Source organism: Eublepharis macularius, chromosome 2 (genome assembly GCF_028583425.1).
Source record: "Eublepharis macularius isolate TG4126 chromosome 2, MPM_Emac_v1.0, whole genome shotgun sequence".
Lineage (NCBI taxonomy): Eukaryota > Metazoa > Chordata > Lepidosauria > Squamata > Eublepharidae > Eublepharis > Eublepharis macularius.
In genome coordinates this window covers 143826605-143848841 of record NC_072791.1, presented here as the reverse complement: position 1 = coordinate 143848841, position 22237 = coordinate 143826605, and the positions used below count along the sequence as shown (strand labels likewise).

Genomic DNA, 22237 nt, shown 5'->3' with positions numbered 1-22237 from the left:
GTTTATATGGGTTAATCTGCAGTGATCTGATATGGTGAGGATCCTACCTAATGCCTGCAATTGGATGATGATCTTCCGGCCACTTCTAATTATGATTTGAGCAATACTGTTCATTTTTAAACGATGCAAACTTTTGAAACTGAGTTGTGTCTTGAACTTCTTCAATTTGAGCTGCATGAACAGCCAGTCTTATCCTGAAGATAGTTTCAAGTGGGTAGCCGTGTGGGTCTTTAGTAGAAGAGCAAGATTCAGGTCCAGTAGCACCTTAAAGACCAATTAGATTTCCAGGGTATGGGCTTTCGAGAGTCAGAGTTCCCTTTGTCAGATTCATGGAGCAGAAAAAGGGTGTGTGGGGGGTATTGTAAATTAAAGTGTCAGAAAGCTAGCTATGAAACATTTTGTAATTAGCTTGATAGAGCTTGAGTGCAAAGTGCAGAAAATCTGCATCTGTAATGTGAGAATAATCCTATGTTCTGATTCAACCCTGGGGAATCTGTTGTTCCAAATTTGCAAATAAAATCACTTTCAGCAATCTTGCATTGTAATTTTCCTTTGAAGTTTCTCTGCTTGAGAACTGCTACTCTTAGGTCAGTGATCAAATGTCATGGCGGATTGAAATAGTCTCCCACTAATTTTTGAATGTTGCGATTTTTGATACCAGATTTATGTCCGTTCATTCTTTTGCAGAGACTGACCTGTTTTTCCAATATAGAGAGCTGAAGGGCATTGCTGACATTTAATGGCATGTATAATGTTGAAAGATGAATAAGTGAATGAGCCTGAGATGGTATAGCTGGTGCTGTTAGGTCCAGTGATTGTATTATTGGAGTGAATATGGGGACAGAGCTGGCATCTTTGTTTATTGCAGGCCCTGGTTCCTGAGTTCATGTCCACATTGGGAAGTGCATTGTTGTGAGGAGTTCTCTAAGGTTGAGGGGGGGGGCTGTCAGGTGCTACTGGACTTGAATCTTGCTCTTCCCAGTCTTATCCTGTGTCCCATCATCCACATAAAGGAGGTTGAAGTGCACAAACTATTTATTATTCATCACTGTTGCAAAACAGAGGAAATTATTATTTTGTCTGACAAATGAGATCAGTTTTGAAACTGAAGGCAATGAATACTCTTATCTCAATAAGTTTTCTGTGCTTTAATGGATAATGAGTACAAACAGGTGTGCTGTTTCATTACCTTGTTTGAATGACTTACCTACTCAAGATCCAATATTTAAATCATATATCCAGATAAACAAATCTAGTCATTTAAATGTGCTATTAGAGGCTCTTTGCAAAGACTTCCTGGCCACTTCAGGAAATAATTTGTTTTAATCTAGTATCTAAGGTAAGATGCTAATTGGAGAGAAATCAGTATTGCTCTTCCAGCTTGTGGGGGCGGAGGGGACTTGTCTGTCTTACTAAAAGCACAAGAATCAGGTAATCTCAGGTTTACATGACTTTGACTTGGGGAGTAATTAAAAGCACAGAATTTAACTTAGCACTTAGTGTGGATGTTTTGTATCCAAGTGTATTGATTCGAGTTCAGTTTTACTGTACTACTGTAATAACAAAAGGTGTTTCACAAACAATCTTTTTGTTATGATTCCATATGGAGCCATATGTACACAGAAATCTCAGTTAGAAACACTCTTAATGTTGATCAACTGTTTGGGATGTATCTATGGGGCTGGCTAAACTTCCCCCTTTCCTTTTCCAACAGCTGATTGTCACAATTTAGAAAATATATGTGGGGCTCTGCATAGACTGGGGCCTTGCTGTTTCTTGCAATGTATCTATTGATGCTGTACAAAAAACCAAAACCAAAATGGATTTAATATATCCGATATAAGCTGTAATGTAACTGGACCCAGGGCACATGAATGGTGATATTACAAGTGACACCTCTCTTCCATTTACTAATCAAAATTTTTGTAATATGAGAAGACTCGCTAAAGTCTGTTTATATTTCAAAGAAAAAGTTTTCAACTCATTGATGTTCCGAGAATTCAGCAAAACTTCCTGTATGTAAGTGGGACAATTATTTGAAGGACGAAAAATGCCTCAGGCAACCTTTAAAGAAAAAGGAAAGATAACACAAGGGTTGAGGATATAAGTTCAGATTTTAAATTCTGGTTAATTTACAAACAGATACATTGGATCCTCATGAAAGGTACTTTTATTTTGATTAATAATGCGTTTGGGTAAATGCACTAACACATCCATAGTGCTATAGTTTGTTTCTAGAAATGAGGCTGTACAGACATCTTCCAATTTTATACAAATGATATGCAAGTGAATATCACATTCTTTTAGTAATCTCTGCTTTTACGTAGATCTTTACAGCAAACATGGTTGAACTCAATTACAGATTTCCAAGTTTACTTTTGATAAAGGCTGCAATAGTTATTTGACTTAATCCTGGCCCCTTTAACAAATAAGGGGAAACGGTCACACATGAGGGACAAAACCCTATTACAACAAGCTGCTGAAATACCATAGACTATGACGATGACACTGTAATGGGAGGCAGCAGCTCTACTGAACATCCCTATCTCTGCCTCAGACATGAGATCTGGAGTCTATACAAAAGCCAGTTCAAAACCTGCTATTTCCTAAAAGCCCCGAGAACATGTACTGTCTCTGATGTTTGGAAGAAATTCAGAAACTTCAAATTATTTCTCTAATGGCTATTTCTTAGGTGATACCAACATGGACAGCATGTTTACCTCCATGTCTCTGCTTTTATAAGCGCAACATTCAACTGGGCTGACAGTTCTTTTAGGAGACAAATATTTTCAGCAGCAGAGGTCAGAGTTCCTATTTGTCTTTTGCATCCAACTAAAAATAGAAAGAACATAACATGTGAGGTCTACATGTTTTAAAGTAGATCTGGAAAGAATGGTAATTTTAGTACATACAATGAGAACATTTGCACTGTAGACTAAGCAAGAATTTAAGCATATCAGAAGAAAAACATGGGCTCAGTCACTCCCCAAATAAACTGCTAAAAACTGAGTCTTACAACAGTGGAGGAGCTCACTGAACACATCAACAAAGTCTGGACATGCCTGGAATATGGACTCTCAGCCCTTTCCTTAAAAAGCAACCCTGCTTTCTCCATAGCTCCAACTGAAATTAACAGAACTGGTACTATTTACACTGCTGAATTTGCTCAGTATTTTTGCTGCCTTGCAAATAATTACAGAAGATGGTTATTCCCCTCCCCACCCACGAGGTTATTAACTGCACACTATGATTATCCCAGACATCTATATATCTAGCAGAGGTGATAAAATCACATTAGTCTCCAGGTTGTCCTACTCAATAGAACATTATAGAGGTGTCATGATCCTGGGCCTGTAGGCCTCAAGGAAGCCTGAGACCTTACAGTAAATTTTCCAGTAGACCTGACTGCCAATTCCCCTGCAGGCCTACATTTCCCAAGATTCTTTCCAGCTTTAGAATAGGACTAAGGGAAGTTGTGGGAAAAGAAGGTCAGTTGGCTCCAAGGAGGCAGGGCCATGGGAAAACTAATATAAGGCCCCCTGAAGAGGGGAGGGGTTCTGCCCCCAGGAGCTGAGTGGCAGAGGAGCAGCTACCAGCAAGAGAGAATCCCTCACCTAGGAAGGGTAAATTGGACCCAGGAAGGGCTAGGTACTGTAGGGACAATTCAGGCAGCTGTGTTAGAATGCTTTATTGTTTGCCAGCTCCTTTATTAATCTTGTCCTGCTTGTTGAAAAGTATCAGAAGTGTTCTGCTCCTCACACTTGTTCGATGATTGCCCATCGTTAAATAAAACAGTTTGATTTACTCTGCCTGAGTTTTCACTTCTCTAGCTTGACTTATCTGGCTATCTGGCTACACCCTCTCCTACAGAGGGGTGCTGCTTGGAGGGGGGCATACTCTGGGCCCTCTCTAGTTGAACTCTTCGACCAGAGTGATAGCAGCCATTCAGGTCCTTGCCTGCGCCAGGACTGAAGGGGTCAGGAAGGAAAAGGGTGTATTTGTAGAGCTAGAGGGCTCCTGGGAGGGGACGTTTTTATTGGGTGGGCCTCACAGGGCCCTCTGATCCTGAGACAGGAGGCTACCTACAGGGCTTTCTCTTTAAATTCTAGTATTAAACCAAGCTGAAGAATGGAGGCTGTGTGTATATGTAATGTAACCTTAAAAAGTAGTTCTGATGGGCATGAGTACAAGCAAATAGCAAGGGGAAAACTATGGGTGAAACCACTGGTGTCTATCTTTTAAGTTTCAAAGACCAAACAATTAATTAATTTTTATCTCCTCCTTTCTAAAAAAATATCTAAAGACAGTATGTGGAAGAATTCAGCAACCTAGTTTTTAAAAAATCAAAATTCACTGAATAATTCTAGAGTATCCTGGTTCTAAACACGCCTGTCCCAATCCAATATCTTTGACACATGCACAGCTCATTGCTTCCCTGTTTCCATCTGTGAGTAGAGGAAGTGATGTCAATGAAGAATCTCTGTACATAAGCAGAGCACTTTAGGCAGAAAGGGGCGTCGCTGGTTTTGGATTATGGCCTTTATGTAAATAATTCAACATATGAAGAAATATCTTTTTGTTAAGCAGTCTAGATTTATGCAGGTATTTCTGGATCTAAAATTGAATATGTGCTTGTTGCAAAGAAACTGCTTAAAGTTTCATTGTAACGGAAAAAAGGACGGTACAAATAAAGAACAAGATTACCAGTTTCCATGAAGGCATACATTCTGACATAGTTGGTTAGAGTTCCTGATTAGGAGGCTGCATTGCCATCTCCTGCAGCTGCAGCCCCCAATGTGGTGCCAGAATCATCCCCTAGTCACAGTTCTAGCCTGCAAGTTCTGGTCATTCTACATTAAAACAATCACATAACAGATCCTATGCATGTATGCCTAGAATCTTGATCCTTTGGCTCTTAGCCCATGGGTCACAGCCTGCACTTTTAGACGAGTTAACCACTGAACCCAGGACCAGCCCAAGACCTAGTTTGTTGTTAGACTTGTAAGGTGGTTTATTTATACAGTTTGTATTTTGTGGTGAGCCATTTTGGGTCCCTTCAAGGAGAAAAGCAGAGTACAAATATTTTAATAAATACAAAACATGCATCTGGGATGGAATTGATACTGTTAAGTACAGGAGACAACTGTGAGATGGACGTGGAAATGTACAGACTGATGAAGAACTGGTGATGTGGGCTCCATTACGCTGGCTGCAGTTTTGGTTCTTTCAGAAATCTTGCTATTTGCTTGCACTCATGCAAGTCTTCACAAGAAGGAGGAAGAGTAAGGGAAAAGCTTGCATACCTTTTCGGTTTCCTTCTTGATTAGTTCCTGCAACTCCTCCTTCCAGCCCAAAAGAGCCACCACCTTCTCGACTCCACTGACAACATCTCCCAGTTCAGCTACATCACTGTATTGTGGCTGATATGCAAATGGACCCACCAAGTCCCGATTGATCAATAAGCGTGGAACGGAGCTTCGAACTGCACCTGCTAGACTGGCAAAAGGTTCCACCTAAAACAAAACAGCAGGGGAGAAAGAAAGACTGCCAAGAAATTCGTAGCACTTTACTATTATTTCTCACTGAGAAATGAACAGGAGGGCCACGAATGTTTAACTGTATCACTTTCCCATATTACTTACTCAAACATTTATTAAATAAGACTTTATGTTTAGTGGAGCCTGCAGACTGAAATAAAACTGCTATCATAACATTTAGAATAGCAATATGTAACATTTGTCCTAAGCACTGAAAGCACTTTACAAATCTGATGAAGGGAGCTTGACTCTCAAAATCTCCTGGAAATCTTTGGTCTTTAAGGTGCTGCTAGACTGAAATGTTGCTTCACAAATATTATTTCAGTCATCTTTACAATTACTGAGTAATACAGTGGGGTTGTGTTTGCAAGACAGTAATGGTTAATATGCCATAGTGAATTTGTTGCCAAGTCAACATAGGACAGTGGTTAGAGTGCTGGATTAGGCTCTCAGAGACCCAGGTTCTAATCCCTATTCTGCCACAAGCTTGCCGGGCAACGCTGGGCCAGTCATACACTCTGACCTTAACCTACATAACGTTTTTTGTGAGAGCGGGAGAACAATGTAAACCACTTTGGGGAGGAGTAGGGGTAGAAATGAAATAAATAGATGCTACATTACACCAGGTATACAGCTTTCTCTGAACTACCGAATGATAACATTCAAGCAGTCACTAGGGAGATGCCTAGGTGGCTCTTTGTTATTTAAGCAGTCAGGTGTGCTGTTTCATTACCTCTGATCCCTACAAGCGTATACTAATGTCTTCAGTCTGCATTGGTCCCTCATCAGTCAATACTCTTTCTGATTGGGACCAATTTGGGACTAGAACAGGTCACACACTGGACTTCCTGGTGTTAGTGCAGGGATGATGATCTCCCAGAGAAAAATTGTACTTGTACTTCCAATGTTCCTGGCTTACACAACCTACTCAGCTGGAAACATGAGCCATATTTCTTACATAAGTAGTGACTTGGAAACCATGCTTAGATGTTACCAGTCTATGCTTTCTGAACTATCTATAAACCTATATCCAACATGTCAAGATGATTCTGTCAATCCCTGAATTGCTACCCTCCATTTCCATTTGGACTCTCATTGCTTACTCTGTACTTTCCAAATTCCCTGAAACATTTTGTCTCAACACCCCAGCTATCACTGTCTTCCCATGTTCATGATAGCCCAGACCTCAAGGGAGGTTCCAATGACAAAGAGCAGGTCTGCCATTGGGAAATCTGTCACATGCAAGAAGAACCGATGGGGGAGCTCCTCTCCAAAGAATACGATGTCAGGCTTGATGAGTCCAGTGCATATTGGGCATTGGGGGATCTTGTCAGCCATCACATCTGCCTGAAATGAAATCATATGTGACAGGACATAAGCATATGTTCTGCAGTATAAACACAGTCTGTCATCACATCACTATAACCCATTCCTTGGATCCAATTCATTGTACAACAAATGGCAACATTGCCCAAACCTCTTGGATATGCTTCTGACAGTCCTGAAGTGGCACACCTTCAGTACAGCTACTCACCCTAAAGTCTTCACCAGGGTATGATCTTCGACAAACTGTACATGTTGCAGAAGCAAATGTACCATGAGCCTCAACTAGTTTATCTGCAGGTATTCCAGCAACTAGAACATACAAGGCAGGAGATTAGTTTCATCAGCCCAAGGTTAGTAAAGCAGATTATACTTATCCCACCACCCAACACCTCATCGCTGCAGTTTGACACCACTACCCCAATTATTTATTCCATCTTTATCCTGCCCTTTCTCCAAGAAGCTTGGAGAAGCATACTCTCCACTCTGCCATTTCACCCTCAGAATGACATGAGAGATGTTAGGCCAGTCATACACACTCAGCCTAAGATCATTCACTGAGCTTCATGGAAGAGGAGGGGATTTGATCCTGAGTCTTCCTCTTCCTAAGTACACACCACACTGCTCTCTTCCAAACTGGAGAGGAAGGGCTAACCTCTCTCCAGTCCATCAATATTCTGTGTGTACAGACGCAGTAGAAGCCCTTTGTCAAGCAGAAGTCGAAGGAAGTAGTGGGTATAGTTGGGCCTGTAACTGCCAGGGTACAATTCCTTGGCCAACATGTAGAAAGGCTTCGGATTCTGGAAGAAATAGCTAAGTTCAAAGATGGCCTCTGGATAGGGAATATTATACTGCTGGAGGTTATCATAGAGGCCGCTCCTAGGGGACCTGCAGAGACAAAGAGGAGATTTAAAATTAGGACAAAATATGTAGGAAACCCACCATTGCAAGTACATATACACACACACAAAATCGGGCTCTCCTAGCCATATAAAAAAGAGAATTTTGTGTGATAATATTTTTCAACACAAAACTTTCAAAAGCAACTTCATTCTACTTCTAAATGCCAAGTCAGTAGCAGGCAGAACAGAAGTCATCAAGGGTTTAACTCTGGATGAGAAGGTTAACCTAGCATGTATCACTGACACCTGGCTGGGGAAGAGGAGGAAGAAGTTAAAAACTCCAAAGAGGCCCCCAGGGTACTCAGTGATGCATCAGCATAGGCCTGGTAATGTTGCAGTAGCCTATCAGGATTCTATCCCCCTGGCTTGATGCCCTGTCCAGGATTCTGCCAGTTCTGAGAGTTATTACTTGGATGGGAGACCACCAAGGAAGACTGGAGTCACTATGCAGAGGTAGGCAATGGCAAACTAGCTTTATTAATCCCTTGCCTTGAAAACCCAAGAAGGGATTACCATAAATTGGCTATGACTTGACTGCACTTTACACACACTGCACACCATACTGCCAACCATCTCCTTGCCTGACCTGGTGCAGGTGATTCCAGGTAAAGAAACAACATTTCTCTGCCATCATTGTAACCATGGTGTAGACCTACAGAACTCTTCAGGGAGGTAAGGGGACTATTGGGTTCCAGCCTACAGGAGATGGACTGCTCTACAGCCTACTGTGATAATTTTGCTCAACACTTAGCAGATAAAATCTCTCACACCTACTCTAACTTGAACTCTACCTTAGCAGAAAGTAAATCAGATGGTCCCATGGCACCAACTTGTCTAGCATGGGATACCTTTCAGCTTGTTCAGTTCGAGGATACAGTCAGGATTCTTGGAAGTTTGAGACTTACTGCCTGCTTGTACAACCCTTGCCCCTCCTGGCTGCTTAAATCTGCCCTGCTGGGGGTGTTGCTGGCAGACTGGATCTAGGAGACAGTAAATGCCTCCCTGACTGAGGAGGGTATAAGTAAGTGCAGAGTTAAGGCCAGAAGTTTACTAAGAATGGCTGGCCTTTGGTTGGTATGGTGATGGCTGGAGTCCTGAAAAGATGGCTTCCTACTCTCCAGCATACCCGGTTCCCTTCTCTAACTATCTGTCCTTCACCATCATGTGAGAGAGAAGCTGCAGGCTCCATGCTCCTTGACGCTTCAGCATGTCACGTGCTGCATGGCATGGAAGAAGGCACACCTGCTAAATAGACAGGTGAAAAACAACCAGCTAAGTGCTATTCAGAGATGCATAGGTAGCAAGCTTTATAAGTTTTAGTTAGGCAGATTTTAGCTAGCAAAAGACAAGTTATTTGTTTTGTGTCCCTTGCCTAAATTAGAGAGCTTTATGCTCAGCAACACTCTGTTAAGCAATAAACTGAAGTTTTCTTTAAGCCTCAGAGAGAACCCACAGACTGTAAAGTCTCACAAAAGAACAGGAACCTTCCTTCTGCCTAAGGTCTGGAGCGACTGTGGGTCAGAGCCCAAGAACAGGGGGCAGGATTCCTGGTTCCTACGGGGATGGTTGCCTCTGCCTTGAAGCTGGCAACAATGCATCCACTCCGAATGAAATCTACTCTGGACCCTGGAGAATTGAACAACTATGGCCCAAGGTGATTAAAAGAGCGGTGACTGGACATCTTCAGAGATTCCTAAAAGAAGTTGATTGTTTGGATCCATTCCAGTCTGGTTTCAAGCCTGCTTATGAGACTGAAATGGCTTTGGCTGCCCTGGTGCTAGGAGATGAACAGGGAGGAGTGCAACCACAGTCGCAAGATCTTGCTCTGTTTGGGGCGGCCTTTGAAAACTATACAGAACTACTCCAATCTGGTTTCAGGCCTGGTTATGGGACTGAAATGGCCATGGTTGCCCTGGCACTGGAGATGAACAGGAGGAGCGCAACCCTGTTATTTATCCCTGATATTTCTGCACCTTTCAATACCATTGATCATGGTATACTTCTGGACTGCCTTTTCGGGCTGGGAGGCACTGTTTTGCAGTGGTTTCAATCTCCTTGGTCTACTGCAAGGTTTCATCTTGCCTCTCATGCTTTTTAACATTTATGTGAAGCCTCTGGGAAAGGTCATCCAGCGATATGGGCTGAGTTGCCACCAATATATGGGTGACGCTCAGCTCTATCTCATACTTCCAGCAGATCCCAGGGAGGCTATGGATACTCTGAAAATGAGCATGGAGGCTGTTTTGAGATGGATGAGGGTTAACAAGATAAAACTTAATCCCAACAAAACAGAGGTGCTACTGGTGGGAGGGACATCTGACCTAAGAGTGGGACATCTCCTGTTCTAGAAGGGGTGGCATTTCCAAAAGCAGCAAGTTAGTACCTTGGAGGTGCTGCTGAGACCTAGGCCTCCATTTGGATAAACAGGTGGCAGTGGTGGCCAAGAGAGCCTTTCACCAGCTTTGGCTAGTGAGCCACCTATGGCCATTCCTGAGCAGGAAAGATCTTGCCACTGTGATGCTTGCCCTGGTAACAGGTAGATTAGATTAGTGCAGTATGCTGTATATGGTGCTGCTCTTGAAGACTGTCTGGAAGCTACAGTTGGTACAGAATACTGCAGCCAGAATAGTGACTGGAGTGGGTCATATGGACTGTATCACTTAGTCTTGTTCCATCTACACTGGCTCCTAATTTGCTACTTGGCCCAATTCCAGGTGCTGGTATTGACCTTTAAAGCCCCATATTCCTCGAGGCCAGCATACCTTTAGGACTGTTTATTCCTACAGGAACTTACCCAACCACTCTGGTCATTTTTGGAGATGCAGCTTTGGGTTTTCCTGTCATCTGAGGCTAGGGCCCTTCTCAGTCACAGCACCAAAATTTTGGAACTTCTGCCCCAGGGAGATTTGTATGTCTCCCTCTATCATTGCCTTCCATCAGTGTTTTTATTTTGTTTGATGTTCCCTCACTTACTGTTGTTAGTTGTCCTTCCTATCTGTGCATTTTGTGTGTCTATAGATTTTAAGGGAGTACTCTGAATTTATTGTATATGGCCATAGGCCTTTATAATCCAAAACCATTAAAAAACAGAAAAATACAAGAATGTAGCTTTTATGTTAGTTTTATTTAATTTTTAAAAATATGTTTAATATATTTATAATTTAAATGCTTGTTAGTAACTGAAATGTTTTAATGTTCGCCACACCGGGGACCCTGAAATGGGTGGAAAAGTGGCATATAACATTTTAAATAAATAAATAAAATACTTTCCCCCTCCCCAACATAAGCATAGATTTCCCACTTTAGAAAGTTTTAGAACCACTGAAAAGTTTAGCTCTCGGATAGCACATAGTATGTTGGTGAATTGGAGGGAGGACTTGGGGATGGCATGGACAATTCGGAATACACTTGACTGCTTTTAAGGGTTGGGAGGAAGGAGTGACATTTACTACAGGATATGGGAGATATGGTAATTTTTTTTTCAACCACAGATTATATATGAAAGAGATAATAACAGATGCAAAAAACACAGAACCAAATAATTACAGAGGCCTGGTCCAGTTTTCTTTTTAAATTCTTCCACAGCAAAGATTATGACCAAACTAAAAGGACTGCTGCCTGCTTCTCAAGGCTGCTTCATATGTGATACAAGCAGTGGGCTGGCCACTGAACATTCATGGTGGGGTGAAAGTAATGTTTGTAAATAGCTTCCTATAGATAATCTAATCAAGAGTATAAGACATCCTGTAGCACCTACCGGAAATCTGGGATGCCACTGGGAGTGCTAAGCCCTGCTCCAGCCATCACTACTATCCTGTGGCACTCTTTCTTTTGAATTAATTCTGTCACATCTTTGAGAGTGAATTTCACCTTTCCACAATTATTTCCCCCTCTGCCAGCTCCAAAGAACACCATTGGAGTACTGGATAAGGAAAAATGTCTTGCTCCCTGGATCCTACCAACAAGACAGCAAAAATAAAAAGGTTACAAAGAAGCGCATTCAAATTTTATTCAGCAAAATGAGATTACTGTGTCTGTGTGAAAACTGTGTGAGTTACTACTAGTGAAAAATTGCTCTTCCAAACTAGTATAATTTGTACATGAAAAGAGACAGTCATCAATTTTCTGAGTCATGTCAACAAACCATCAGATTAATTCAGAAGTGTATCTTTAGACGGTCGGTCGTCGAAGCTATAAAGCCCTTTGTTGATAAGCTGAATGAAATCGGTCAAAGGGTTGGCTCAATTGAGAGCGAAGTGAAAACCATTAAGGAAGCAGCCTCGGGGGCAGAGCAGTCTACTCGGGAAAACGCAGAACTCATGAAGGCAACGAACAAAGAAGTAAAGCTTTTGGAGAATCAACTGATAGGGCTACAAGTGGATCGTGCTCAGACGGTATTGCGTCTCCAGAATGTGAAGGAGGAGGAAAGTGAAAATTTAAAGGACTTGGTGTTGGAACTTTTGGCGACATCCGCAAAGGCAACTAAAGAAGAGTTAAAAAGCGACATTTTGGAAGTCCGTCGGACATCTTCAAAATATGCAATGAAGCGTCAGCTGCCTCGCAAGATTATTATCGACTTTTCATCTAAGAAGACTCGGGACACCATCTTATATAATTCGTACAATGTGGATTTGGACTTTCTGGGTAACAAGGTTAAGATATTGAAGGACGTTCCATTTTTAGCTCGGAAAAGAAGATTCAAATACAAAAGGTTTGCAGCTCTTCTGAGGAAGTGTGAAATAAAATACAAATGGTTATTTCCGGAAGGTATCTGGTTTAGTTATAAAGATCAAGCCTACAAGATAACGTCGGAAGCACAGCTAAGGGACTTTGTGTCTAACTATCAAGAGTTCCAACAAGAAGAGGACTTAGAAGCTGAAGGGGGGGGGGAGCGAGCACAGCTACTGTAGCTGTTCAGAGAGAGCTGCGACCGAGACACAGGGGGGGGGGGAAGAAGACCTGATCCTGATTGTAGTTTGTATTTTATAAGATCTACCGATCTAATAGCATATTATAAAGTTTTAACTTTAAACAATTGTAGTATGAAGGGAAAGCAATACCTGTAGATGTAGTGTGTGTGTTTTATATGTTGTTTTTTCCCTTTCCCCCTGTTCCCATTTTTCCCTTTTTGTAGTGTTAGTAATTAAAAAAAAAAAGAAGAAGAAGAAGTGTACCTTTAGAAGCTTTATCAAATTAGACTGGACAACTTCATACAGAATTAAAACCAAAGAAGTCAGATAAATGTAACTTTTTTCATAAGTATCTGTAGTCTCTTGTTGCCAGAAGCTGAAAATGCATTACAGGGAACAGGTTAGTACATAGCTGATCCAATAAAAGTATTGTTTCACTTCAGCCAAATTCAAACACATTGAAGTCTTGTTGATTTCAATGGCAGGATAAAGCACAATATAAAAAGTAAAGGAATCCAGGTGATTCAAAAAACCAAGCTAAGGCACATATTATAGAAGAAGGCAAACCCAAGGATGTCCAATGAGATGGACACAGAAGAAGTTAAATTCCTTACTGACCTCAAATATAGTGATTGAAGAAAGCCTAAACTTGACAAACCATATAAATTCTCCCCTACTAGCCTGTTAATCAGGTTATCTGTCTAGAGGACACTGTTCATTAGGGGTCTATCACAAAAGTAGGCAAGGACTGTTGCTAACAGGAAGATAAAGACACAGACTACAGAATTTAACGGATATGTATTAAGCAATTTATTGAGGCACTATGCATTAACATCCTACAAAAGCATAATGAACTACATAAGGTAAAAACAAATAAATGGCTAAAGCAAGGAAATAGGAAAAGAAACCCACAAGATTAAAATGGTTACATAAAAATAGCATGGAATACATGAATAAAAATTATATGAACAGAGAACAGACAAACTTACTCAGTCCATATGACCAGTCCTCAGTAGAGGTCAGGATGGACACTTACTATTACGCATTACAAAGACAATCAGGGAACCAGGGAATATTGCAAAACAATTCAAGCATCATAAATACAAGAGCAAAAACTTAATGCATGGAAACTAAAGCCATTCTAAACTGGAAACCACTTTTTCCTCTCTAACACGTCCCAGCCCTTCTGGATTAAAGTGAAGTTCCCAAGTTCAAAGTATTGCAAAGCAAAGCATTTTCATAGGACTGGGACACCTAGATGGGAGAGGACCCTGAAAATAGATGGACCCTCAAAGGCGCTAGGAGACTAGAAGGACAGAATGCTCCCAGGCTGGTAGACCCTACTTAGACTCTGCTGTCCTATATTCCTGGTCCTTAAACCTCCAGTAGGTAACCATTGAACTGCTTTATTTTGCAACATTTAGAATATGAACACTTAGCTTTAAGTAAGAAGAAAAGTTGCTTACAATGGCTTCAGCTTCAATACACTGAATTTGTAATCTTTATTTTTACAAAATCAGAGAGAGTCCAGTAGCACCTTTAAGACTAACCAACTTTATTGTAGCATAAAGTTGGTTAGTCTTAAAGGTGCTACTGGACTCTTTTTGATTTTGCTACTACAGACTAACATGGCTAACTCCTCTGCACTTATTTTTACAGTTTCTGAATTGTTTTACAAGTCATCATGAATGTCTTTGTAATGCATAATGGTTTGTGTTAATCTCTTCTCTCTACTGAAAGCTGACAATAAAGCCTAGGTATAGACTCTTGTATTACTTGTTCAACTATTTCCTGTTCTTGTATTACATACTATTTTCCTTAGGGAGATAACCCTTTTTGTTTTTCCAGTTTCCTCACCTTTAACCACATATTGATGTATCATGCATTTAACCATCATGCTTGTGTAGTATGTTATGCATACTATCTTAATAAACCATTTGATTCTTTTTTTTTAATATCTAAAACTACAAAAGACTACAAAAGTATAAGGGGGAGAGAAAAAAAAGGGAAGGGGGGACTGGGGAAAGGGGAAGAGCAACATACAAACAACAAACGCTACACTACATGTCTTGTATTCCCTTCATGCTGCAATTTTTCTTAAAAGTTAACTTTCTAATATGCTATCAGATTGGTAGGTCTTATACAATACAGACTATATTCAGGATCAGGTTTTCTTCCCCCCCCCCCCCCTGCGTCTTGGTCTCAATTCTCTCTGCGCAGCTGGAGCAGCTGCGCCCGCTCTCTCCTCCCCCCCACTTTCCCCTTCAGACTTTGGACTTTCTTCTTGCTGGAACTCCTGATGGTTGAACAAAAAGTCTGTCAGCTGCGTTTCCGATGTAATCTTGTAGGTTTGATCCTTATATCTAAACCAGACGCCTTCTGGAAACAACCATTTATATTTTACATCACATTTCCTCAAGAAAGCCGCAAGTCCTTTATACTTAAATCTTCTTTTACGAGCCAAAAATGGAACATCCTTCAATATTTTAACCTTGTTGCCCAAATAATCCAAGTCCACATTATACGAATTATATAAGATGGTGTCCCGAGTCTTCTTAGATGAAAAGTCAATAATAATCTCGCGAGGCAGCTGACGCTTCATTACATACTTTGAAGATGTCCGCCGGACTTCCAAAATATCGCTTTTTAACTCTTCTTTAGTTGCCTTTGCGAATGGCGCCAAAAGTCCAGACACCAGATCTTTCAAATTTTTACTTTGCTCCTCTTTTACATTCTGAAGACGCAGTACCATTTGGGCACGGTCCACTTGCAATCCTATTATTTGATTCTCCAAAAGCTTCACTTCCTTACTTGTTGCTTTCATGAGTACTGCGTTCTCGTGTGCAGACTGCTCTGTTCCGGTCGCTGTTTCTTTAATGGTTTTCACTTCACTTTCCACTGAATCAACCTTTTGCCCCATTTCATTCAGTTTCACTACAAAGGGCTGCACAGCATCAAAGACTGCTCGTCTCACCATCTCTTCCAAAGTTTCCCCCTTCCCCTGTAACGTCGCCGTCACTGATTTACTCATTGCTGGGCTCTGCTTTTTCGTCGCCATCTTAGGGGGGGGGGGGGCGCCAACTAAGTTCCGAAACTCCATGAAGGGGAAGAAATCTGCGCCTTCTTAGCTTCAACTCCCACCAATCCTTCACATATGCTTAGAAATCAGAAGGGATTCGCTTACTTACAGGTTTTCACCTTAAATCTGCTTATTGCCGTTCTCCATGGCCCGGCAGCACGCGAAGTGCTGCGCAAGTCTGCCGGCCTCCGTTGGAGCAAACGGGCAATTTACCCCCTGCATTGCTTTCAGGGGGTTCTTCCCGCCGCGCTCCGGACCCCGTCTCCCTCACTGGGAGTCCTGGGGGTTAACCCTCGCGGGTCAACCGCCCGGTCAGGCTGCTCGGACGTTTCCTCCCAGACCTGCGGAGAGGAGCGTCCGACATGGCCGGGAAAACGAAACCGAATCAACCATTTGATTCTTATCAGTTAAATTCTGAGGCTATTTCAACATGGAAGTTTTCCTCCAAGCTTCCCCCTCCCAAGCCTGCAATAGTTCTTTTAGGGGTTTCTGCATGAGATTAGTGTATGGTTATCCCTCTTCCAGGTTTTCCCTGGCTCCTCTGAGAGTTTTCTGAAACCTGTTTTTGTACACTCTTTCCTGAAAGTGGGCTTGGGGGAAAATATGGACAAAATGTGCACCATCCTCCCCTGATTTTTTTTATCAGTAGTAGATAGATGACTACAGTGTCCTAACAATTTGGTGACATTCCAACTATCATTTAAAAAAAAAAGAACAAAAGGCACATCATCAATGGTTATTAGTAAAAATAGTACAGTGAAAACTCCATGTTCAGAGGTTCTATACCTCCGTGTACCAAGTACCATTGTATCATACTTGATAAACTGAAGATACATCTGATTGTTCACTACTGGAAACAGAATGCAGGGCCTTGTTCTGATCTAGGAAGACAGTTTTAACATTCTTATGGGACATGGTACATATATCCATGAAAATTATGTCCAAACTTAGTTTCAGAAGGAGGTGCCAGAACTCAATACCAGACGGACAGGAAAGTGAACAAGAAGTTAGACTGTACCTCTCTCCAGAGACGCTTGCCAGCTTTTCTGTGCTGTTTTCTGGAGGTTTCTTCAGCAAAAAGTTTCCATTTGGGGGACAGAAGACAGATCCCAATGAAACTAAATTTCTGCAAGCTGTAGAAGCAGAAGAGCTTCTGTAATGATGCTGTTGAGCGCAGATGCAGAGATTCCTCCATCCTAGAAGAAGATGTAATGATCACTTTTAAATGCAGGTATAGCAGCAATGACCACGTACTAGCCTTGCTAACAGTCACAATGTATTTACTAATACACTACATAAACTCAATACACAGTAAAATACATATACAATGAACAATTATCAATACAATAAACAATGCAATTAATTTTACACTTCACATGTGGAAAACCATTCATACAATTGCTAAAATGCAGGTACCTCAAGATGATAAAGTCCTGGTGCCACCAATTGCTACATGAATTCATTGCACATATAACTATTAAAGTGCAAGTGCATAGTAACAACCCAGCATATTTCTATTCCACAGGTCCTGGATAGCAAAAGTCCAATTAGTGAGTGAGAATGTCCAATTAAACAACATCAATCCTTGTTGTATATACTTGCTGTGTGGAATCCAAAAACAAAGGTCTGGTCCTCCGAAGGGTTATCTAGATCCTCATGTGACCTGTTTCATATAATCTTTGTCAAAGAGCACACAGAGCTAAAATTCAAAGGTCATAGTCAATAATTACAATATCTGCTAAAAAACAATATTAAAAATACAAACAAGATATATACTCACGTTAAAAGTTCATTAATCTTATTCATAGATACTTCTTCACAAAAACCATTCAACAATTGCTGTGTAACATCATCTAGTCACAAACTTAATGTATCCAGCCTCTCCACACCTTGATGTGTTAACAATCACTTCCTAAAGGGAATTGTATTCAAAGAATACTGCATCTCACAAACATTCAACAGGATCAATGTTTAACCCAGAAAACATGAATAATCATTGGCAATGTTCAAGCCCCCTGGAATCAGACTATTGAGCTTAAAGATCCAGTATGTTTCCTTTCTCCTAAGCTCCTTTGTAGCAATCTCCAAAGCTCTCTGTTCTGTTTTATATATTGATAACTGTTCATTGTACATGTATTTTACTGTGTATTGAGTTTATGTAGTGTATTAGTAAATACATTGTGACCGTTAGCAAGGCTAGTACGTGGTCATTGCTGCTATACCTACTTTGTAAATACCACTCCTTACTTTCTTTTTTTGCCACTTTTAAATGCAGGCTTGATTTGGTTGATTGGTTAAGGGAGTTTCTGCAGAGAAATGGAAAGCTATTTAAACTTTTAAGTCAAATTTTGTTCAGCTGGCTTACTATCAATTATTATTAAGCTTGTGTGCTTGTATACAGAAAAAGCCTTGAAAACAGATTTTTGCCTCAAATACAGGTTTTACAATCTACTTCAGACAAGTGAGAGCATCTTTGGGGGGGGGGTTCCTTTGGAAATTGAACTGAGGTTGTGCTGCTGATTGTTTTGAATCTATTGTTGACTCTCGTTGTTGGATTTAATGTTTATATTTCTATCTGTGTATCTAGAAAACATTTGAGTGTTTGTCAAAAAAGTGTATATAAATATTGTAAATAAAGAGGAAAGGGGAAAGACATAAGTTAAACTTAACTTGCTTCACATAGTTACCGACAGGATGAGTTAGAACTATAAACCACTGTGCATACTCAAAGTATTCTACATACAATGAATAAGAGCTTGCAAGATGAGACTGATTTGAACAGAAAACACAGTTTTCATGCAAAGTCACACATTCAGTCCCACACATCTTCTGTCCAAGAACGTCGGATTGGGAGAGACTTCTGCCAACACGGAGACCTTGAAGATCCACAGCCAGTCAGAGATTACCTGCTAATCTCTGAAAATGTACATTAGTGGGGGGACAAGGACCAATGGCTCGCCTGCTATATAAGGCAGCTTTCAATACCCAGCATTCTTCTTTCAGTGAATTAGTCCACACAGGACTGCTCAGGCACCTTTTCAATACAGCTCTCGACACTCTCCCTCCCGCTTCCCCACATTCAGTGTTTTCAAATCGTTTATACTCTTGAAAGCTTCTTCTTACCTGCTAATCTCTGAAAATGTACAGAATGAAACAGCTGCCTTCCCGCAGATACGTTAAAATTTAACCTCCAGTTCATTTCTCTTCAGTTGCTTAGCCCTACAGCAAAAAACAAATAATCAAGGGAAGCCCCACGTCTGTTCAGGTGACTTTCCGTCTACTGCCCCACATGAATAAACAGTTCCAGCAGCAGGGGTGGGCTTGGGGCAGTCATGATCCCATCTCCCACCCCTTCTTTAGCTTCTTGCACAATGAAATGAAAGCTGGAGAAAGATCTGGAGCATAGGGCACAGCACAGTTCTGTCTGTTTGCTTTCAAGAATGTCTGAAAAGCTCGTTACTGTAATGTTCCTAATAGACAAACCTCTGCAAGTTCGTGCTGGGAGTGGGGGAAACAAGGTTTAAAAGTTTTTCTCTCTTTGTGGTGCCTGAACTCTTAAAAAGTGGCACAAAGTGAAATGCAGCTGCTGTTGTTATTACACTATCAAACAGTATTGTACAAAAAACAGTTCGGAACTGGCAAGAGCTTCTTGCTCTGCAGTTGCTGGGTAAATACAGTAATTTCTGATGCTACAGATCATTACTTTGTGTTGTGTGTTACTTGGTCTCTTGTTGCCATAACTGTCCAAAAACTACAGCTTTATGTTTCATTCAAAACTTAACTCTTTCATAAAAGTGGTCTCCCTAATGAGATAAAATCCATTCTTCTAGGAGAGTCAGTGATTCTCACAAGTCACTTTATCCCTTTTAAAATTTTAACTGCAGAAGACCCTATTCTTCGACTTATGTCCGTTTTTATAGAGAACAGTTCACCATAGGTCAGACTTGGCAAGCCCACAGCATGAATAAACTGCTTCCTTATGGCTTTGGGTGACTTGTTGGTTTGCCAACCTCCAGGTACGGTCTGGTGATCTCCTGGAATTACCACAGATTTCCAAACTGCAGCGACCACTTCCCCTAGAGAAAATGGCTGCTTTGGAGGGTAGATTCTATAGCTGTGTACCCTGCTGAGTTCCCTCCCCTCTCCAAGCTTCACCCCTTTCAGGCTCCACCCCCAAATCTCCAGGAATTTCCCAGCCTGGAGTTGGCAGCCCTGTGGCATGTGATGTCACTAAAACATCAGAAAACAGGACCAAACTGATCCTTTTGCCTTCAAAGGCAACTGGGGATGGGTGGCAAGTTGGGTCGGGTCACAACTTCTGAAGCTTGACCAGGTTTTTTGGGGGGGGGCGGGTAATGTATCCCTGTCAGTCCCAATCTAGGGCATTTTAATAAACCAGTATTTGATGAGACTAAAAAGTCAATTTAACCCAGCCTCTTGCCACATACATTAGTTTTCCAAAGATCAAGCAATCCAAGCAGGTCAGACCACAGTGATGCCACAAGCAGTAAGTGAGTATATTGAGGAAAGTTGTATTTAAAAAGGCCCCTTTATGGCCCCAATCCAGAGGTTTTTGAGCATCACAGGCCTAACAGTTGTTGTGCTCCACTGACCACTGAGAAAGAGTATATGGAGAACAGAGTCCCCTTTCTTTCTTCTCTCTCTCCTTAAAGAGCAAGTCTTTATGAGCTGACAGTACGATCATCCTTTTGACGATGGGAAGGCAGCGGAAGAACCTGTGCACGCCCATATATTTACACTCTAGTTAAAAGGGAATCAGCAGCTGGTATTCCATTTTCTTTTGCTAACTATCCTTGTAGGGAGCAACGTACTTCCTAAGCCATTCAAATCTAGCTCCCTGTTTGGGCCAGGGAAGGACTGCCTCCTCCCATACTATCCAGCCAACTGAGAGCCTTCTCCCAAGCCCTGCTCTGAGAGCCAAGCTACAAGTAACGAATTACACTTGATCAAGCTCCACTTGATCAAATAGAGCGCAAGTGAACGGCAAGTGAACAGGAAGGAATACACGTGAGTCTGTTCACTTGCCAGGCAAGCGTAATTCATCACTTGTAGCTTGGCTCTCAGAGCACACAATGAGGAGAGTAGTGAGCAGAGACAGGGACTTTTTCAGCAGTGGCACCTTGCCTTTGGAATGCCATCCCCCTAGTGGCTTGTCTAGTACTTACTCTACTGTCTTTTAGCTTTCTTTACTCAGGCTTTTAGCTCAGAGCTTATCTTTTACTTTGTTTTTACAGTTTGCTTTTAACCTGAGGACTATCCTGAGGATCATTTAGGCTGCCAAATGTTTTGTATTCTGGGTTTTTATGCTACTGGGTTTTAAATGTACTCTTATGCTACTGGGATTTACTGGCTGGTTTTTAATTTTACTGCTTTTATATTTTTATGATTTTGTGAGCTGCCTCAAGCAGGCATATAATGTGTTAAATAATCTTCAAAATGTTAATATGCAGTATATGAATTAAAATTCATAGCAATGGTGGCAAACCATGAAAACTGGCATTTGGAGAATATGCTGTAGTAGGGGTACAAACCAGAAACTGAATGACATGAGACAAATCGATCCAATATCTGATAATAGGTAGAGTTAAAATGTATGGGGAATGGGTATGACACAACTACATTTCTTCAGCTCACATAAGCTGCAGTCATGTTCACAAACAAATTATGCCATATGCCAAGAAGTGACAATGCCCCCCTTCCTACTACTGCAACATCTATCCACAGAAGTAGAATTATCAAATTAATTAAATCATGGGGAAATGTTCACAACAAAGATGCCAAGGCGTTCGTTTTAGAATGTGCAATTCATTTGCTACTTCTTTTCACACTTCATCTCAACTCCACCCATATAAAAGAATACTTCCAATGGTTGCCAACTCTGGATTGGGAAATTCCTGGAGATTTGAGGTGGAGCCTTTGCGAGGCAGGGTTTGGGAAAGGGAGGGACCTCAACAGGGTATAATGCCTTAGAGTCCACCATCCAAAGCAGCCGTTTTCTGCAGGACATCTAATCTCTGTTGTCTGGTGATCAGCTGTAATCCAGATCTTCAGCCCTCACTCAAGGATTGCCAACGTCCAGGTGGGACCTCGAGATCTCTAGGAATTACAGCTGTTAATGGGAAATGTTTAAAAAACCAAAGGTGCATACAAAATTCATCATCATGATCCAAACTGATAGGAACCACTGACATTCACTTCAGCAAATGGAATCTGCACTAATGGAACAATGATTCCGAACAGGGTAGCCTATGAGGTGTTATTAATTATTGCCTGACACGTGGGGACGATTTTATTTAATAAATTGTTGACCTTGTGACGTCAGGCCGCGCACACGAGACGGTCGCAATCGGTAGTCTCCCCCCATGAAGGAACAGAACTGTGCGAGACAGTCACGTGATTACGGCCTGGCAGCACCAGTGGAGGCTCCAGAGGACATCGCGGGTCGGACAGGAAGGAGCCGGGCGT

General features: G+C 41.4%; 1 protein-coding gene across 4 annotated transcripts; it reads right to left on the bottom strand.

Annotated features, from left to right (window-relative positions):
* Positions 1–722: 722 nt before the first annotated feature.
* On the bottom strand, positions 723–22169 carry SIRT3 (sirtuin 3). Of its 4 annotated transcripts, none has more exons than XR_008596580.1 (9): positions 18875–19181; positions 16770–16947; positions 11520–11717; positions 7516–7748; positions 7072–7172; positions 6723–6884; positions 5304–5513; positions 2721–2832; positions 723–2064 (listed from the first exon to the last, which is right to left on the bottom strand). XR_008596580.1 is itself a non-coding variant. In XM_054972649.1 (9 exons), exons 2-9 carry the CDS (start codon positions 18948–18950, stop codon positions 2812–2814), a joined length of 1179 nt encoding a protein of 392 aa, XP_054828624.1. In that variant the 5' UTR covers positions 18951–18970; positions 22082–22169; the 3' UTR covers positions 2153–2811. The 4 variants fall into 4 exon arrangements, 3 of the variants coding, with proteins under 3 accessions (XP_054828624.1, XP_054828625.1, XP_054828626.1); XM_054972649.1 differs by lacking the exon at positions 723–2064 and adding an exon at positions 22082–22169 and having other exon boundaries at positions 2153–2832; positions 18875–18970; XM_054972650.1 differs by lacking the exon at positions 723–2064 and adding an exon at positions 17532–17663 and having other exon boundaries at positions 2153–2832; positions 18875–18963.
* Positions 22170–22237: the final 68 nt, after the last annotated feature.

Coding starts and splice junctions, on each gene's coding strand:
- SIRT3 (XM_054972649.1), bottom strand. CDS start 18,950: ATGAACTGGAGGTTAAATTTTAACGTATCTGCGGGAAGGCAGCTGTTT. Junction 6,885..7,071: donor ACCCTGGTGAAGACTTTAGG/GTGAGTAGCTGT, acceptor ATTTCATTTCAG/GCAGATGTGATGGCTGACAA. Junction 5,514..6,722: donor TCATTGGAACCTCCCTTGAG/GTCTGGGCTATC, acceptor GTTTTGTTTTAG/GTGGAACCTTTTGCCAGTCT.